Below are 18,408 nucleotides of genomic sequence, written 5' to 3'. Positions count from 1 at the left end.
CAGCTTCCTGGATGCTGTCTCCAGAGTTCTGGCTCAGGTCTGGAATGGGGTCAGAATTCACATTTCTAACTAGTCCCCAAGTGATGCTAATGTGGCAGATCCAGGACAATTTGAGTCACTGGCCTACATTAAGAAAATGGTAGGCAGAGAGCTCAGATACAAGGCTATTTCTCCACCAAGACTTTGGTGGAAGAGGAATGGAGTAAGTGGTAGGTGGGGAAAAAAAGTGCAAAAATAAAATCTCAGTAGTGAAAACAAGTTTATTTTTTTGCTCACATAAAGTCACATTCGCTGGGAAAGGAGATGTGCAATTAATGAAAGGTAGACCTAGTCCTCTTTCAAGGAACCAGAATGACTGATCTTTGCCATCTTCAAGTGACTTCCAGTGGTACCCTGAATGTGCCTATTTAAACAGGAGATGGCGGAAAAACATGGAGGATCATGTAAGAAATTTTAATGAGGCAGACCTGGATGCCTACACCCATATTATTTCATTTTCCAGGACTTAAGTGCTAAGACCTCACATAGATACAAGGACACATACAGGTATGCGTTCCCTGACTGGGCAGCCATCTCTCAACTTTATCTCAAAAGGAAGCAAGAATCTTTGGTAGACATCTAGCAGTCCCTGCTAACAAACTTTTTCTTGCTGCAGGCTTCCCACCCTAAGCAAACCTGAGCTAAAAGGAAATGTATAGTTAACTACATAGTCTTCTTAATTACTAAAATGGATCCATGAAACTAAAGTGACCAAATAATTCATTACCAGAGTGACTGGCAAAAAGAACAACTTATGGGACTGCCACCCTATCATTTTATGCAGGACAGTCATGAAGAAAATACAAGTTTGTTTTTTTTTTAACTCTACTGGGTTCTCCTCTTAGCATTTTATATTACTTTTTGGAAATAAAGCAAAATTTTTAATGAAATAAGTCTAAAGGTTTCATAATTCCACATATACAGCTTGATATCTTTTATTTATCATTCTTAAAACAAATGACAAATTTATTTTTTCAAGGATAAAAGCTTGAAATGGATGAAAGCTGAGGATATCTTCAAAGTTTTATTGCAACTTCAAAGATAGGAATCTCCCACTCAAAAGCAAACATTTTGCTTTTTAAGGTGATTACTCTTAATGTAGTTACAGTCATTTGGCTTTATTATGCAGTGAAATTATTGCCTATAGCATCTCAAAATTGAAAAGCTGGAGTCAAGAAAAAAATCCTCTTGTTTTTAGCTATACAGTAACTTTTTTAACTGTCAAAAGGAAAATATACTAATTTACAACTCTAGTTACCAAAATGAAAAAAGAATAGAAAGACTTTCATGGTCTTTCATTCATTTCATCAACAAGGACACATAAGGCAGCATCTTTCTCGATAATCTGGTCCCGTCTGTGACCTGAATTTTCTCTTTGTTGTTCATTCTGTCCAGTACAATTGTTGCTGTCATCAGCATCCATTGGTTCAGTTTTTACTTTCATCCCTGCTTCTGAATGGGGCAAATCATCAGGCAAAGAAGCCAAGCAATTCTGAATCATCTCAATTACTCGTTCTAGGTGTTTCTGAAACCTCTCAGCTGTTTCAAGCCGTTGGCGTTTCTGGACCTCCATCATGACTCTCAAGGTCTCTCTTGCTTGGTGGGGTCGGTATTCATTTATAAGATGATGCACGTGTACAAAAAGCAGCTTCAGATCTTCTAGCTTCTCTTCTCGTTTTATACTCCCAGGGCTCCTTATCAAGATATCTAAAAGGTCCAAAAAATTAATAAGGATTGACATATTGAGTTTTCTCAGTTCTTTCTTATGATCAAACTGCATAGGATGAAGCCGTTCAATTCCCTGACTTTCCAAAGGGCGGATGATAAGATCATCACATTGGAACTGGTTGCCAAACATCATATAACTGTCTTTAATTGGAGGGGGAGGCTTGGGCGCTAAGCCTTCCTGAATATTTTCATCTGTATACTCCTTGATGTACTGCATTGGAGGTGGTGGGAGTGCGCTCACTTGCTGGGGTTCACCCATTGTGGAGGACCAAGAACCTATGGAAACAGACCAAAGGTTTAGAGCACAACTACAAAACAAACATCACATGCAGTGACTATAAACAGTATTTTCTTCCTCCTTCTGAGTTTCGGGTCCAGGACAAGATGATCTCCTTATTTTCTAAAATTAGCATTTACAACAGGGAAAGGCTATCATTCTTTTCTAACTGAGCATTATATTGTCAATTACCCACATATTTTCCCTCGTGTGAAGCTGATATATGTACATAACACATCCCGATGCTTCTTTTTCATCCGTTATCCCTTCCCTCCCTCTCCTCTCCCTCCATCTTCCCCACTGAGTATAATCTATCTCTGTATCCCCTATTATCTATCTTTTATTTTGCTCTTTATTTTACTCTGGGTTTCTCATATAAGAGAAACAATTTAATATTTTAACTTGTGTTTGATTTATTTCACTTAACATTATGGTCTCAAGGTGCATCCATTTTTGTACAGATGACTCATCTGTCCTTCTTCACAACAAAATAGTACTCCATGGTGTAAATACATTTCCTTTATACGTTCATCTGTTGATGGACATATGGGCTCTTTTCAAGATTCAGCTATTATGAACTGTAGAGCCACAATAACTTCCACTTATTCCGTTTCAAGAGTAGGTAAACTAAGGTTCTCCCAGGTTCTCTTTAAACTAATCTGATTAGAATTTCAAGGCAGGGCAATGTCAGATAGGACATGTAACATATTTGGAATTTGTGAAATACTGAAGGCAAGTGTGGGGCAACTCCAAGTTCCCACCGGGCCAAGTGGTGTGCTAGGATTGTGCTGAGAGACAAGGGAGTAATTTCCAGTGATGACTCTGCCTCTCCTCTATCCAAATGTCAATGCTGCTGTGCCTTAGAACTATGTTCATCTAATAGACTCTCTAGGTTTCAAATATTCTACCATGAGAACATTTCCTGTGAGGGAGGCTCTGGGTTCCAGAAGAGGTCACTGTCTTTTCTGTTTTTAAACAGTGATCATCCCAATTTCAGAAGCAAGTCTGAAATTACCTATGTGGACAACAGGAAGAACTTCCTGAGAGCTTTCGTTCACAATCTCACAGAACTCACCATCCTAATCACTGCATAATTCCCTTAGGAATGTGGGGAAAATCCACACACACAACTAACTCACATTTTAATTTGTCATTATCAAAGAAGTAAATGCTAACCTCTTTTGAACCAACAATTCCACTTCTAGAAATTTATCCCATAAAATACTGGTACAAACACACAAAGTTATACACAAGGACGTTAAATACAGCATTGTTTGAAAAAAGTAGGAAAAGTTGAAAATAAGCCATTTCTTTATCAATATAAGAAGCTGGATAAAATATAATGTCTATGTATTATACAACTACAAATACATAGGTGAGAGGTCTATAAAAACTTACATTGTTTCAACTGATTATAACATGCTTATTTTTGTTACAAATAGTACATTTGACTTCTTCAAACTTAACAAATTCACATTTACAAAAAGCTACATGAATTTTTAAAGAGTATTTTGTTCTTCACTCAGATTCTCCAAATGTTAACATTTTCCCTCATTTGTTTTATTGGTTTCTCATCCATTAATCCCCAAATACTTACGTGTATATTCCTAAATGAAGAATATTCTCTTATTACAGTACATTACGAAAGCCAGACAATTAACACTGATCTGGTACTTCAAAATAAAATTTTAGAAAGTCCAAGTTTCTCCCTCATTCAAGCCTTTTTATTTATTTATATATTTTTTAAGGTTGAAAGCTCTGTGGCTCCCTATAGGAAGCCCATCACCAAAGCTGCCATTTTCCAAAAACCAATACCCAACAGGTGCTATCGTTTTATATTTTCCACAAGTTACACAATGCTGTGAGTGAAATACACCTTCACTTTAGAGATGAGGATTCCCAGTGTCAACGTGGTTAAGCGCTGGCATCAGATGAAAAGGCTAGTAAATCACCTAACAAGAATTCTTAATCCCGGGTCTTTTTAGCTCCAAAGCACAAACTTTCATAAACCACTAAGCCGTGCAACATTCAACGGTACAATAAGAATTTAACGTGCTACAGAAACTATGTTTGCCTACCGCTTTTAGACTGAACTTGCAAACCCAGCGAGGTGCTGCTGTATTAAAGCCAGCAGGAGGAATTGTAACTGGCTCTCAGGCTCACACCTTCTGGGGCCTGCTCTATGGGGGCAGAAGAATAAGGGTGTTCCCTCAGGGTCTGATTACCTCTGTCCACTGGGATCGGACCCTGCTCCCAGAGGGACAGAGATAGATGGTGGTTCCCATTTTGCAAAGGGCCAGAGAAGGCAAAGCCTCGCTGAGGCCACACAGCTCAGAACACAGTCGGGGTCTACGGAAGGAGGCCGGGCTGCCCACCAGGGCCTCCTCGGGGCAGGAGAGGACGGCGAGCCGCCACCTCGGAGCCGAACCTCGCCGGGTCTCCCGGCTCCCAGCCAGCCCAGAGGAAGACCAGGGGTCGGGCAGGGAAGGAACAACTCACCAGGACTCACCAACCACTCACCTCAGCTTTAGGTTTACACTGTAGCAGCTTTCGCCACCGCAGCCCAATCGGACTTCCGTTCTGCTACGGAAGAAGCCACTGACGCGCTCCTTTGATTGGCTGCAGGAGCTGTCCTTTAACTGTGAGTCTAGTCCCACCCCAGACCGCAGGCTCGCTATTGCGCCTGCGCATACTCACTCGCCTTTTGTCGTGGTAGAAGACTGTCAGGTCTGAGGTGTGTTTCTTTGTATTTTCTGTCAGTAAAAGTAGTAATTGCTAGTTCTGTTCCTTTGTTCCTCCTTTGTAACTTTAACTGTTAAAATTGAGCAAGGCATCCTTTTGCCTAATGTTAAAAAAAAATCACAAAAGATGGATAAGCAGATATTTTTAAAAATTCTGTCAGCGTTAGTGTCACCATCAAAAAGAATCTTTAATATAAAGATGCAGATTTCCAGTGATGAATGTAACTATTGTATACCAAAAATGTACCAATAAAATTAATTTTAAAAAAGAATCTTTAGGGACCAGGGATTTAGCTCAGTGGTTCCAACCACCTGCCTCGCAAGCAGAAGGTCCCAAGTTCGATCCCTGGTACCCAAAAAAGAAAAAGAAAAATATATAGATATAAAAAAAAGAATCTTTCAAACATGAGAGAGGACTCAATATGCTATTTGTTGTATATTTTTCAGTCTGGAAAAACTGTGAATATGATTTGAGATTAATAATATTCTGAATATTCATTTCTTCACCATCTGCTCACTTTTCATTTAGGAATTCAGAGATTTTTTATTATATTTCTCAGTCACAAATTACCAAATAGGAAAAATCAGACGTAAATGGCTTGTTTTTGGACATTATTTTCACAAAAACTGTCACAAATTTCCATCTTGGGAGTCTTTAAAAAGTATGTTACACACAAAAAATAAGATTGTTATCTGATAAAAGTTCTCGACTTTATCTCTTTAAAAATAGGATTCTTTGATTTCATTTTTTTAAAACTAGTAGAGACTTCCAAACATAAACGAGAGTGCAGTATACTCTTCAACCAGCTCCAATAATTACCTGCCCGTGGAACCATTTTCTTTCATCTCTATTATGGCATGCATTTCTAAAAAGTAAGGACTTAAAAAAAAAATACAACCATACTCTTGTCTCGTTTCAGAACAAAGTAATAAACCTTTCATGTCATCTATTACCAGGTCAGTGGTTGAATCCCAAATGTCTCTGGTTCCACAGAAGGCCCTCCCTTTTTGACTGGCTGATGTTTTGCAGTTACCTGTTCTTCTATAGGTTCCTCCTCCCGTTTCAGTTTTCCCACACACATTAGTTTTTTGTTTGTTTGTTTGTTTTGGTGCCGGGGATCGAACTCGGGTTCTTGCGCTTGCGAAGCAGGCGGCGGAACCACTGAGCTAAATCCCCAGACCCAACATTAGTTTTTTTGTTGAAGAAATCCATCCACTTTTAAGCGTGTACCTGTCAGACTTTTCTTCCCACCGCTGACACCAGTATGTCCTCAACAGTGACTTCCCGTGGTCGTGTTCAGTCCTCATTTTACTCTCTTCATCAACAGCATTTGGCACATGTGATGGTTTGGATTGCCCCAGCACCGAGTTCTCAAGAGACTTCTTAGGTATCATGCAGGTGCTAACATCCGGATAATATCATGCAGGCCCTGGGACGCTCTCCTCTGTGCCTCAGATGCCTGTGTGCACATTAGACATCTTTATCCAATCGCACTTGCCCATTGGCAAAAGCAGAAAATAAGGAGTCATCTTTTTCTCTTTTTTCTTCTGGTACTCCACTGAAACCACGGTACCAGCCTTTTGTATCAGTTCTATTTAAAAATAAGTAGTCTTGAGCAAGCCGCGGCCCGGACTCTGGGGCCACTGCACTGTGCGTTGGGGCTTCGGGGCTGCTGGGTGCGGCGCACATGTCCCATCCTCCCCGGCGTATGGCCCGAGGGTTGCAGGAGTGCGGGCGCTGCTGAGCTAGCTGGAACCAGGATTCCCCTTAATGTTATTCTGCTGAAACTTTGGCAGAAATTAAGAAGGAAAACATCTCTATTGTTGTTTGGCATGGACGATCCATCAATGGGAAGATTAGACTTGACTGACCATGCTCATGCTGTATTAAGGAGTACAGCCATGACAGCTAGTCTCATGGACATAGGAAATTCATGTGGTGATCCCACAGATCCTTTAGTCAATAGATCTAGAAACTTATCAGTGGAAGATGATGATGATGTTGTAGTTATTGAATCTCTACAACCTCCTTCAATTTCTGTTCCAGCAATAGCTGGTCAAAGAAACTTTATATTTACATCATCAAAACATGAAAAGCCACAAGGAAATTGTTCTGTAATTCTGCCTTTCTCAAGAGATTTGGCTTCTCAGAAAGGAAATTTGTTTGAGACAGTTGTTATTGATGATGAATAGGACATAGAAACAAATGGAGGGGAGAAAAAAAATTCTTCCAGTAATACAGTGGGGACTTCCTGGAACTAAAAACAGTACCAAAGATTCGGATTTCTCCACATCCAGTCGTTCAAGAAGTAAGGTAAATGCAGGAATGGGTAATAGTGTTATCATTGCAGAGCCAGACTCTGAAATGCATATTACTAATGTTATAGTATTAGAAACAGGTGTAAACTCTGAATGCTGGGCGAGATATGAACTTAATCACACTTTATAACAACACTGTGGAATGTCAGCTTGGGAGATGTGCTAACAGACTGCACTCAAGTAATTTTGGTGCTAATATACAAACATGTGCGCCGTCTTTAACTTCACAGACCAAGACTGGAGTAAGACCTTTTAATCCTGGTAGAATGAATGTGGCAGGAGATGTATTTCAGAATGGAGGATTTACAACTCAGCATAATCCTGATTCTTGGATCCCCTAGTCAGCATCATTTCCCCGTAATCAGAAACAGCCAGGGGTGGATTCTCTATCACCAGTGGCTTCATTTCCTAAACAGATTTTCCAGCCTTCTGCCTGACAGCAACCAGCTAAAATCACTTGTGCAAACTCCAAAAATCCTTCACAGAAGGGACAAACAGCTTACCACCAAAAAGTATCAGCTCGTATCTTTTGTTCTACCACCTGCCTTTCTTCCTTCTCTCAAATGTATTCGAAAAACACAAAATATAATATGTAAAAAAGATGCACCTACAAAGAAGGCTACTGTTGTTCCTCCAGTGGAATCAAGCAGATCCTTCTAAGAATTTGCTAGTACATCTTTGTCTCTCTGTGAAGACAGTCATCATCTTAGAAAAGGAGTTTTTAATACATCACGATGTATAATCTGTAATAAACTGACAGAGGTTCACCATGAAGTCAGTGTTAATAATGTAACTCACAAGCTGTGCAGTAACCATTGCTTTAATAAGTACAGGTTGGCCAATGGTTTAAAAATGAACTGCTGTGAACAGTGTGGAGAGTACATGCCTGATAAAAATATGGGAAAGGGTATCCTGATTGGAGGTCAGCAGAAGAGATTTTGCTGCCAAAATTGTATTAATGAATATAAACAGATGATGGAAATAAAATCACAAACATTATCAGCATCAGAAAAAAGGAAAAGGAGTGGTATAGGAGAAGAAAATGAAAGTAAACTATATGGATTATTAAATATACTTTTAGAAAAAATAGAGCGAGTACCAGAAAAAAAAGAGAAGACTTTAGAAAAAGTTGCAACAGAATGTAGCCCGGATATGTCCCTGAACAAACAAAATATGAATTTGCGTTATTCTGTGTTACCCATAGCTGATGAATTTCAGAAGCAACTGGAAGACAAAAAAATCAGAAGACTCCTTTCTATCAGTTGGGCTTTCTGCGGATCCAGGTACGTGGCCTCGAATTTTGAATATTAAGCAATGGGACACACTTGTTGAGAGTGATCCACCTCAAGTAAGAGATTTTGACTTTCCAAAAGACAACACAGGCAGGAAGTTTTCAGAAACTTACTATACACGAATTCTTCCACATGGTGAAAAAACCACTAGATCCTGGTTACTTTATTCTACTTCTAAAGATTCTGTGTTTTGCCTGTATTGCAAACTCTTTGGGGAAGGAAAAAATCAACTGAAAAATGAGATTGGATGCAGAGATTGGCAGCATTTATCACATATTCTTAGTAAACATGAAGAAAGTGAGATGCACCTCAACAATAGTGTTGTTTTCAAAATTAAAATCCAATTTGAAAAAAAATAAAACGCTGCAGGACACAACTTATATGAAGATGAAAGAAATGGTGGTGTCCTGCTGTTGTATACATAACGTGCCCAGTTTGGTTTCTATCATTACTTAGAAAAGATCTAGGGGCTGGGGATTTAGCTCAGTGGTTCTGTCACCTGCCTTCCAAGTGCAAGGTCCCGAGTTTGATCCCCAGTACAAAAAACAAAACAAAACAAAACGACAAACAAAAAACTTGCACCTAGTAGGTACTCAACAGATATCTTCTGAAGAATAAAATTTAAAACAAAAGAAAAGATCTGTACCATGAGTCAGTGTCATTCAGTCCTGAGCTGTAATGAACATAAAACAGTTCATTAGCAATAAGTATAATAGCAGATAAATAGTAAAGAGTGTTTCTGTTCCAAATTTAAAACTAATTGGATTCAATAGTCATTGCAAAATTTAGTAAAGGCAATTTTTAATATTCTTAATTTCTCAGTTCTCACCTTTTTACAATTGGCAATTGAGAACTGCTGTTTAACAGGTTTGATTAATATTCTGGTTACTATGAAACATGTGCCGGGTGTGTTGGCACACTCCTGTAATCCCAACACTCAGGAGGCTGAGGCAGGAGGATCACTGCAAGTTCAAGAGCAGCCTAGGCTACACAGTGAATTTAAGGCAAATGTAAACTGCACAGTGAGACTTTGTCTCAAAAACAACAACAAAAAAGAAAGCAGAGGTAGGAAAGACTTGCCTTTATTAATACCAGTTAAATAATAAGATATTTATGTGAACATATTCTCAGCATTCTTAAAGACATTCAAATAATTTCAAGAACAAAATAGGGATCTAAAACTATAGCTTTTTCCTTTTAAACCAAATATTTGTGATTTACTCCTTTGAGCAAAACTCAGGAGTGGGGGTATGGTGATGGTGGTAGTACTGGAGATTGAACCCAGGGTTTTTGCACTGAGCCACATTACTAGCCCTTCTCTTTCTGTGCTTTGTTTATTTATTTGGTTTTTAGAGGCAGGGTCACTATAAGTCAGTAAATTGCTCAGGTTAGGCTCCAACTTGCACTCCTCATGGTTCAGCCTTCCAAAGTTTTGAGATTAAAGGCGTATACACCATGGCCCCTGGCTTGAGCAAAACATTTCTATTTGACCAAAATAGCATTATTGTATTAAATAAAGGTGAATAATTTGCATTTTATTGATTTTATATTTTTGTTTTAATTTAATTTGTAAATGTCATAACTTTTATTGTTGTATAAGAACTATAAGCATAAAGAATATATACCTACTCATATTGGTCCAAATATTTTAAAAATTAAAATAAAAATATTAAGTTAAAAATAAGTAGTCTCAAATATGATTAATTTTCAACATTTCCACGGCTACAATCCCAGAGATATCATCATTCTCTCTCACTTGGACTTTGGAAGCAGCTTCCCAACTGGTTTTCTTGCTTCCACTTTGTCTACCCTTAATCTGTTTACCACGCTGTCTTAAAATGTAAGACCAGTCAGTCCTTTATTCAGAATTCTTCAGGGTTTTCTGGTACATTTAAAAAAAAAAAACTGTCTTCACCATGGCCTACATAAAACCCTACAAAATCTAGTGTTTGGACGATAAAGTTTAATATATAAATTAGTACAGTAGGAGATTAATAACAACAGAATAATTATAACAACATGCTGTAATGAAAGTTATGTAAATGTGGCTTCTCAAAGTATCTTGCTTTTCACTTTACAGCTTTGCTTTGGCATATTCAAACTGGCAGCATCACTCCTCTTGCATTTTGGGGCCATTATTAAATAAAACAAGAATTTCTTGAATACAAGCACTGCAATACTGTGACAGTGGATCTGATAACTGAGATGGCTACTAAGGGAACAAAGGCATGATTCACATTCCAGTCAGGTCAGAATAGGACAGCACTCAGATTCTAACATGCTACTCAGAATGGTACACAATTGAAAACTTATAAATTGTTCGTTTTTGAAATTTTCCATGTAATATTTTCACACCACAATTAACCACAATTGGAACCGCAGAAAGCAACATCTGGGATAAGCAAGAATTCTATATTCATTTCTTTTTTTTTACTAGTATATGTTTACAGTACATGATAATTACATTCATCAGGGAAGTTGGTAAATGTACATAACATATCTTAATTCATTTTTTACCCCCTTTCCTGCCCTCCCCCTTCCTCCATCTCTTTGACCTCTTTCCTTTTTTCTTTTTCTTTCTGTTTTCTTTTTTTGGGTACATGTTTATAGTACATAATAATCACCTTCCTTGTGTGGAGTTGGCACATGTACACACTGTATCCCAATTTCTGTTCTTTAATCCCATTCCCCTCTTCATTCCCCTCCTCTCCCTCTCCCATGTCTTGGTCCCCTTCCCATATGCACAAATTCTATCTTTGCTATTTCTAGTATCTGTCTTTTTTATTTTGTTCTTAATTTATACTTAGGTTTCTCATAAGAGACACCATGTGATATTTAAGCTTGTGTGTCTGATTTATTTCACTTAACATTGTGATCTCAAGGTGCATCCATTTTTCTTCAAGTAACTCAAGTTTATCCTTCTTTGTGGCAGAGTAAGTACTCTCTTGTGTATAAATGCCACTTTTTCTTTATCCATTCATCTATTGATGGACATATAGCCACTTCCAAGATTTAGCTAGTGTGAATTATGCTCCTATAAGCATGGATATGCATACATCACTGTGATATGATGTCTTAAACACTTTCAGGAAGATGCCTAGAAGGGCAATAGCTGGGTCAAATGGAATCTCTAGTTGTACTATTTTTGAGGAATTTTCACACTGATTTCCACTGCAGTTGTACTAGTTTACATTCCCACCAACACCACAGCCTTAGGAGCATTTGTTATTATTTTATTTCTTGAAAATGGGCATTATTTCTGGAGTAAGATGGAATCTCAGTATAGATGCTGTTACAAGTGATAATCCATGAGCTCATTCTATCTTCAGCTCGTTGATCAGTCCAGGTAGAGGAACTGAAAGGTAGAAAATTAAAATTGTCCTCTGTAGCACATGTTTCTTTCCATCCGTGATTTTATCATCATACTTAGATAATTTAAATGATGTGATTTTGGTGAGAATCGTCACTAATACATTTCCCCTGCAGCCTGCAGTATAGTTTCAATTATGAATCACCATGTTGATGTTGCTTAATCTATATGAATGACTTTATCACTAAGAACAATTTTAACAACTCAGACCTGGGTGGGTGCAGCACAGGTAGAAAGGGTGGTTTGCTTTGCATGCTACCTTTTTTCTTACCAGCAGGGGGCAGCAGTAAACCTGTCATTTGTGGGATTCGATTTTCATTCAGAACACAACTCTACAACTCATAACTCAAGTCTACATGTAGAGTTGAGGGATATTGTGAGTTATTTCCTGCAGGCTAAAGAACTTAAAATGGACTTAGAATCTTATGAAAAGGTAGGTAAGTCTTATTGAATTATTTCATATAGTTGTTAAAGTCTATATGTGCATTATTATGAAGAATTTTATCAAAGGAAAAAATAGCCATGCCATTGTCATACCCGTTTAAATCTTCAAGAAAATCTACTCATTTTGTTAGCTGACTGGTTGATTGATTTCCTCCATACTTCCAGAAGGATCTGGGGTACATCCAACCCATTTAATGTCCCCTCAAATATGACGTTCTCCAAAGGGTTTCTCCGAGTTCACTCAAATAAAAGTTACCCACTCATCTTCACCTCTTTTCTTTACTTCTTATACCACTCCTGTATCTTAAGTTGTAATTGTACACTTACTTTATTTCTATGGGTATAACTGAGTTCCTGACTCAGCTGGACATCAGCTGACAATACCAGCATTACCTTGCACATAGCCAACATGGAATATTGTTTTGTTAGAAGATAGATATTGAAAAAAAAAAGAAGAAGAAACCACTCCATATGTCCTGAAAGCAAGGGTGTACAAATATAAGCCACCTGCTTTCAGTATCACTTTACATCAGGACCAAGAAGTAAAGCATGTAGGGTTTTCATATCAGGTACAAAATCAAGGGAGGTACAAAACTTAGTAATCATGATAAATAATATTTTAATGCAATTTAAAAAAAATTATGGCAAAAACTCCATGACAGACAAACTATTAGGATTTTATTTTATTATTATTATTACTTTTTGGTACCAGGGATTGAACTTGGGTCCTTGTGCTTGCGCAGCAGGCGGTAAAACCACTGAGCTAAGTCCCTGGCCCTTTTTTTTTTTTTGGTACCGGGGATTGAACTCAGGTCCTTGCGCTTGCGCAGCTAGCGACAAAGCCACTGGGCTAAATCCCCGGCCCTAGGATTTTAAATAAAGACAAGATCAGTAGTTCAATACCACCATTCTGAAAGAGGAAAGATCTATGCAACTGTAACATTCAAAGAGAATTATTTTCCAGAAGGCATGGGCTAGGATTTCAGAGTTTCATGATGTATTAAATTTCTAGTTCATTCATTCATTTACTCATTCAATATTAATTGCTCACCTTCTGACTGCCAGCTTCTGTCCTAGATGCTGCAGATGGAGTGGCCCAACTCACTGAAGCCCAAGTAATACTTCTCTGCAGCTATCTGAGGAAGTCTTTATCCACTTGATTCCACTTTGCCTCAGGTCTATAATGAACTTCTTTTGGAACCATGTACCTCCCAAGGATAGAGACAGGCTTTATGAATTCAGACCCTTATGGTTCCTTTAATCCATACAGCCTGAGATATGCAGTGTTTGGCTATCTTCCTCCCAAATCAGCTTTCTCTTGTCTCCTTATTTCTCACCAACTCGATCCAATTTGATCTCCATGTGTTAGCCTGGACTAAGAAACTTTCCAATTCAGTAAGGGTGGAACAGAGTACAGAAAGTCCTGGCCTGAGATTCAGGGGAGCAGAGTGCAACTAATCTGCTTGGTAACCATGGGTTACCACATCTCTCTCAGTAAAATCAGAGTATTGGACAAATTCAATGACCTCTAAGTCAGAAAAATGTTTTCTAGAGGCAAAGGGGAACCAGGCTGCTAGGGCTGCGGGGTGCTCACTTTGTACCCACTTTCAACCGAAGCACCCTTACCTCCATTTAAGAGTCCATGTTTGTTTTTCAAAAATCATATGATCTCTAAATGTCTTTTACACTTGGTATTGATTATTCTATTGGTGTCTCCCTTTGTGTGTTATTGTAATAACAGACCAATTAAGGCTAGCAATGTCACAGATTTCAAAGAGCACTTGAACGGTCATGTCCAATGAAGAAGAATGCTTTTCTTCCCAGAAGCTAAGCAAAAGGCTCTGAAATTCTGTAACCAGTCCGGTGTTTAAATAGGCTTTATTACTTAGAGCAGTTTTAGGTAAACAGCAAATTGAGTGGGAAGTGCAGAGTTCCCTTACCTCCTCCCCCTGCACACTCACAGCCCCCTTCTTCCATCAACATGGCACCAGAGTGGTAGAGTAGAGGTTGCTAAACTAACATGGACACGTCACTGGCACCTAACCCCCATAGCTCACACTGGGGTTCACTCTTAGTGTTACAATTCTGTGGGTTTTGACAAATGAACAATGGCGTATCTACTAATATAGTATCATACAAAATACCTTCATTGCCCTAAACATCTCCTGTGCTTCACCTACTCATCCCTTCCCCACCCCAAAGCCCTGCAAACCACTGATCTTTTCACCGTCTCCATGGTGTTGCCTTTTCCAGAATGCATATTGGAATCACAGCATGTAGAATTTTCCAAGTGGCTTCTTTCACTTTGTAGTGTGAGTTTAAGCCCTTCCATTTCTTTTTGTGGCTTCACAGCTGATTTGCTTTTGTCACTTAGTAATATTCTGTTGTCTGTATGTGCACCACAGTTTATCCACTGACCTACTCAGTGGTCCGCAACAGTTTTGGCACCAGGGACCAGTTTCATGGGGGGTTGGGGGACATTGGGAGGTTCAGGAATAATTCTCATAAGGAATAAAGAGCAAGCAACCTAGATCCCTCACACGTGCAATTCACATAGATTCTATGAGAATCTATGCGACACCTGATCTTACAGAAGGCAGAGCTCAAGTGGTAAGGGCAGCAATAGGGAGAGGTTGTGAAGACAAATGAAGCTTCACTGGCTCGACACCTGGCCGCCTCCCTCTGTGTGGCCCCAGAGTTCAGCACCCTGTTGTAATAAAGGACATCTTGGTACCTTCTAATTTTTGACATTTGTGAATGAAACTGCTGTAAACATCTGTGTCTAAGTATTTGTGTAGACATAGGTTTTGAATTTGGGTATATATCAATGTGTGCCTGTTGGATCATTTGGTAAAATCATTGTTAGTTTTGTAAGAAACTGCCAAACTGTCTTCCACAGTGGGTGTACAATTTGCCCTGTCGTCAGCATAGCCAAAACAGTATTAGTTGTGAGTGTTCTGAATTGTAGCCATCCTAATTGACGTGAAATGGCATGGAGTTGTAATTTGTTAACAACATACAATGTTGATGCTCTTTTTGTATGTCTATTTGCCACCTGCATATCTTTTGGTGAGGTGTTTGGTCAGATCTTTGGCCTATTTTGTGTATTTTTTTTTGGTACCGGGGATTGAACTCGGGTCCTTGCACTTGCGCAGCAGGCAGCGAAACCACTGAGCTAAATCCCCGGCCCTCTTTGGCCTATTTTGAATGATGATGTTCTTTTTCTTTTTTCCTGTCTTTTCTTTTTTTTTTTTTTCTTTCTTTTTTCCTCTCTTTTTTTTTGGTACCAGGGATCGAACTCGGGTCCTTGCACTTGCACAGCAGGTGACGAAACCACTGAGCTAAATCCCCAGCCTGATCTTTTTTCTTTTCTTTTGGTACTGGGGATCGAACTTGGGGCCTTGCACTTGCGAGGCAGGCAGCAGAACCACTGAGCTAAATCCCCAGCCCTCTTTTTTCTTTTCTTGTTTGTTTTTTGAGACAAGATCATGCTATGTAGTTAAGGCTGGCCTCAAACTCACAGCAATCCTTTTGCCTCAGCTTTCCCAGTGCTGCGATTACAGGTGTGCACTACCACACCAGCCTCATTTTCTTACTCATGACTTCTATGAGTTTTTTGTATATTTTGGTACCAGGGATCGAACTTGGGTCCTTGCGCTTGCGGAGCAGGCGGTGAAACCACTGAGCTAAATCCCCAGCCTTTTTGTATATTTTGAATAATAGATTTTTATTGGGTATGTTTTTTGCAAATAGTTTCTCCTAGTTTGTGGTTTGTCTTCTTATCCTCTTGACAGTGTCTTTTTAGAGCAGACTTTTTAACATGTCTTTTAGTGCTGTGTCTAAAACCTACCATCACATCCAAGGCCATCTAAACTTTCTCTTGTGCTATCTTCTAGAAGTTTTAAATTTTTGCATTTTACATTTAAGTTTGTGATTGACATTTTGTTAATTTTTGTGATAACTATAAGGTCTGTAGATGTCTGGTTGTTTCAGCGCTGTTTTTGAAAAGATTCTCCTTTTCCCCCTGAACTGCCTTTTTTCCTTCTTCAAAAATCAGTTGACTGAATTTATGTGGTCATATTTCTGGGCTTTCTTTTCTCTTCCATTGATTTATTTGTCTATTCTCTCACAAATAACATATACTGCCTTGTTCACCATAATTTTACAATAAATCTTAGAGTCTGGTAATGTCAGTTCTTTGCCTTTGTTCTTGTCTTCTAATATTATTTTGACTATTCTAGGTCTTTTGCCTCTCCATTTAATCTTTAGAATCAATTTATGAATACCCACAAAATAACTTGCTGAGTAAAAATTAAAATTTGAGATAGTTGTAGATTCAGATGTAATTGTAAGAAGTAACACAGAGAAATCCCTTGTATCCTTCCCCAGCTTCTCCTGATGGTAACATTTTGCAAAACTATGGTATAATACCAGGACACTGACCTCCCTATAGTTGTTATGGCTGTGTCTAGATGTCCCCACAAAGCCTCATGCGGCTACAGGTGGGACCTTTTCAGAGGTGGATGGATTTTTCAGAGTGTGTGATGCTGGGATTGATTCATGGTGCACTACTAGGGTCAAGGGCATTAGGATTAAGCATGTGAGTGCAAAATGCCCTATGCTGTTAAGGTCCCTTATTGCTTTACTACCTTCCTTCAACCATAAACTGTTTGTCCTCTGCAATGCCTCTCTGCCGTGTGCTACTCTGCCAAGGAGCCAGCCAACTATGGACTGAAACCTCTGTGAACTTAAGGCAAATAAAGCTTTCCACCTTTAAACTTTGGGTGTTAAGTATTTTGTCTCAGCAACAAGAAATGTAACTACGTGGTCAAGATACAATTTCTACACTGAGAGTCTCCATCTTTTTTTCACAAGAGTTTCTCATGATGCCCTTTTGTATCATATCTAATTCCTTCTTATTCTAATCCTTGTTACCATGGCAATCACTACTCTGTTGACTATTTCTTTTTTTTTTTTCTTCATTTCAAGAATGCTATGTAAGTGAAAACAATCAGTATGTTATCTTTAGAAACTTGTTATTTTCAGTCAGCATAATTCTCTGGAGATTCACCTAGGTTGTTGTAAAGATAAACAGTGCTTTCTGCATTCTTTTTTCTCCCTTGAATATTATTCCATGCCATGGATGTAACAGTTTATGTTGATCATGGAAGGACATATATGCTTTTTACAGTTTCTGACTATTATAAACATTGCTGTTAAAAACATTTGTGTGAAGAAGTCTGTGTGGAGATAACTCTTCATTTCTCTAAAATCAATGCCCAGGGATGCAATTGCTGGATTGTATGGTAGTTATATGTTTCATCTTATGGATCTTGACAGACTTTTTCAGAGCAGCTATACCACTCTATGTGTATACTAGCAATGCAGGAGTGATATAGTTCCTGTAACTTTGTATCAGTCTTTGGTGTTGTTCCTATTTATTTTTATTATAACCATTCTCACAGTATACGGTATTATCTCATTATGGTTTTCATTTGCATTTCCCAAATGGCTAATGAGCCTGAGTAGTTTATTATTTATTTAATCTCTGTATACTCTTTGGTGATATCTTTTACTCATTTTCTAATAGGATTATTTATTCACTTAATGTTTACTTTTGAGAATTCTTTATATATTCTAGGTAGTAATCCTTTGTGGGATAGTAAATCTTTGTGGCATATATGGTTTATAAATATTTTCCCCAGTTTTTTGTTTGTCTTCATTCTCTCAACAAGATTGTTCAAAGGGTAAATATTTTTAACTTTTGATGAAGTCAAAATTACCTACTTTTTTCCTTTATTGATAGGGAAATGTTTTAGATAACTTAGTAGATTGAATATTAAGATAGTTGTAGAAGCAAAATAAGTAATGTGTTCCTTTAAGATTTGCTTTTCCCATAACTCTTGTTCTTTAAGGTGACTTTAAGATGACAGTTACCTGACTCTTTAACCAGTAACTTCATTAACCTAACAAAGTTGCAATGCCTGGGTGAATTTACAATGTATATGTGCTTATCTGTGACTTGTAAATAGGAACTGGAATTGTATCTACACATCAAAGACCACTAGGGATGAGATAATGGCTAAAAAGGATATAAAAAGGAAACACTGAACCAAGGGGCACACAGATACTGACCAGACCAGTCCCGCCTGCTTGCAAGTAGAACTTTTATTATTTCACCCGAATTCTGTATCTCCA

At 38.3% G+C, this 18,408-nt stretch overlaps 1 protein-coding gene and 1 pseudogene across 2 annotated transcripts; one reads left to right on the top strand and one right to left on the bottom strand.

Moving 5' to 3' along the window:
* Positions 1-242: 242 nt before the first annotated feature.
* On the bottom strand, positions 243-4,680 carry Med7 (mediator complex subunit 7). 2 transcript variants are annotated; one of them, XM_004836496.3, is made up of 2 exons: positions 4,565-4,680; positions 243-2,043 (listed from the first exon to the last, which is right to left on the bottom strand). In XM_004836496.3, the coding sequence occupies exon 2, from the start codon at positions 2,024-2,026 to the stop codon at positions 1,325-1,327; it is 702 nt and encodes a 233-aa protein (XP_004836553.1). In that variant the 5' UTR covers positions 2,027-2,043; positions 4,565-4,680; the 3' UTR covers positions 243-1,324. The 2 variants fall into 2 exon arrangements, with proteins under 2 accessions (XP_004836553.1, XP_004836554.1); XM_004836497.3 differs by having other exon boundaries at positions 4,544-4,595.
* Positions 4,681-6,494: 1,814 nt separating this feature from the next.
* Positions 6,495-7,536, top strand: LOC101699972 (zinc finger MYM-type protein 2 pseudogene; annotated as a pseudogene).
* Positions 7,537-18,408: the final 10,872 nt, after the last annotated feature.

The sequence above is a fragment of the Heterocephalus glaber genome, unplaced genomic scaffold (genome assembly GCF_053883595.1).
Source record: "Heterocephalus glaber isolate CG9 unplaced genomic scaffold, H.glaber_assembly_v1.0 deba00001606, whole genome shotgun sequence".
Lineage (NCBI taxonomy): Eukaryota > Metazoa > Chordata > Mammalia > Rodentia > Bathyergidae > Heterocephalus > Heterocephalus glaber.
This window is presented reverse-complemented; position numbering and strand designations above follow the sequence as displayed.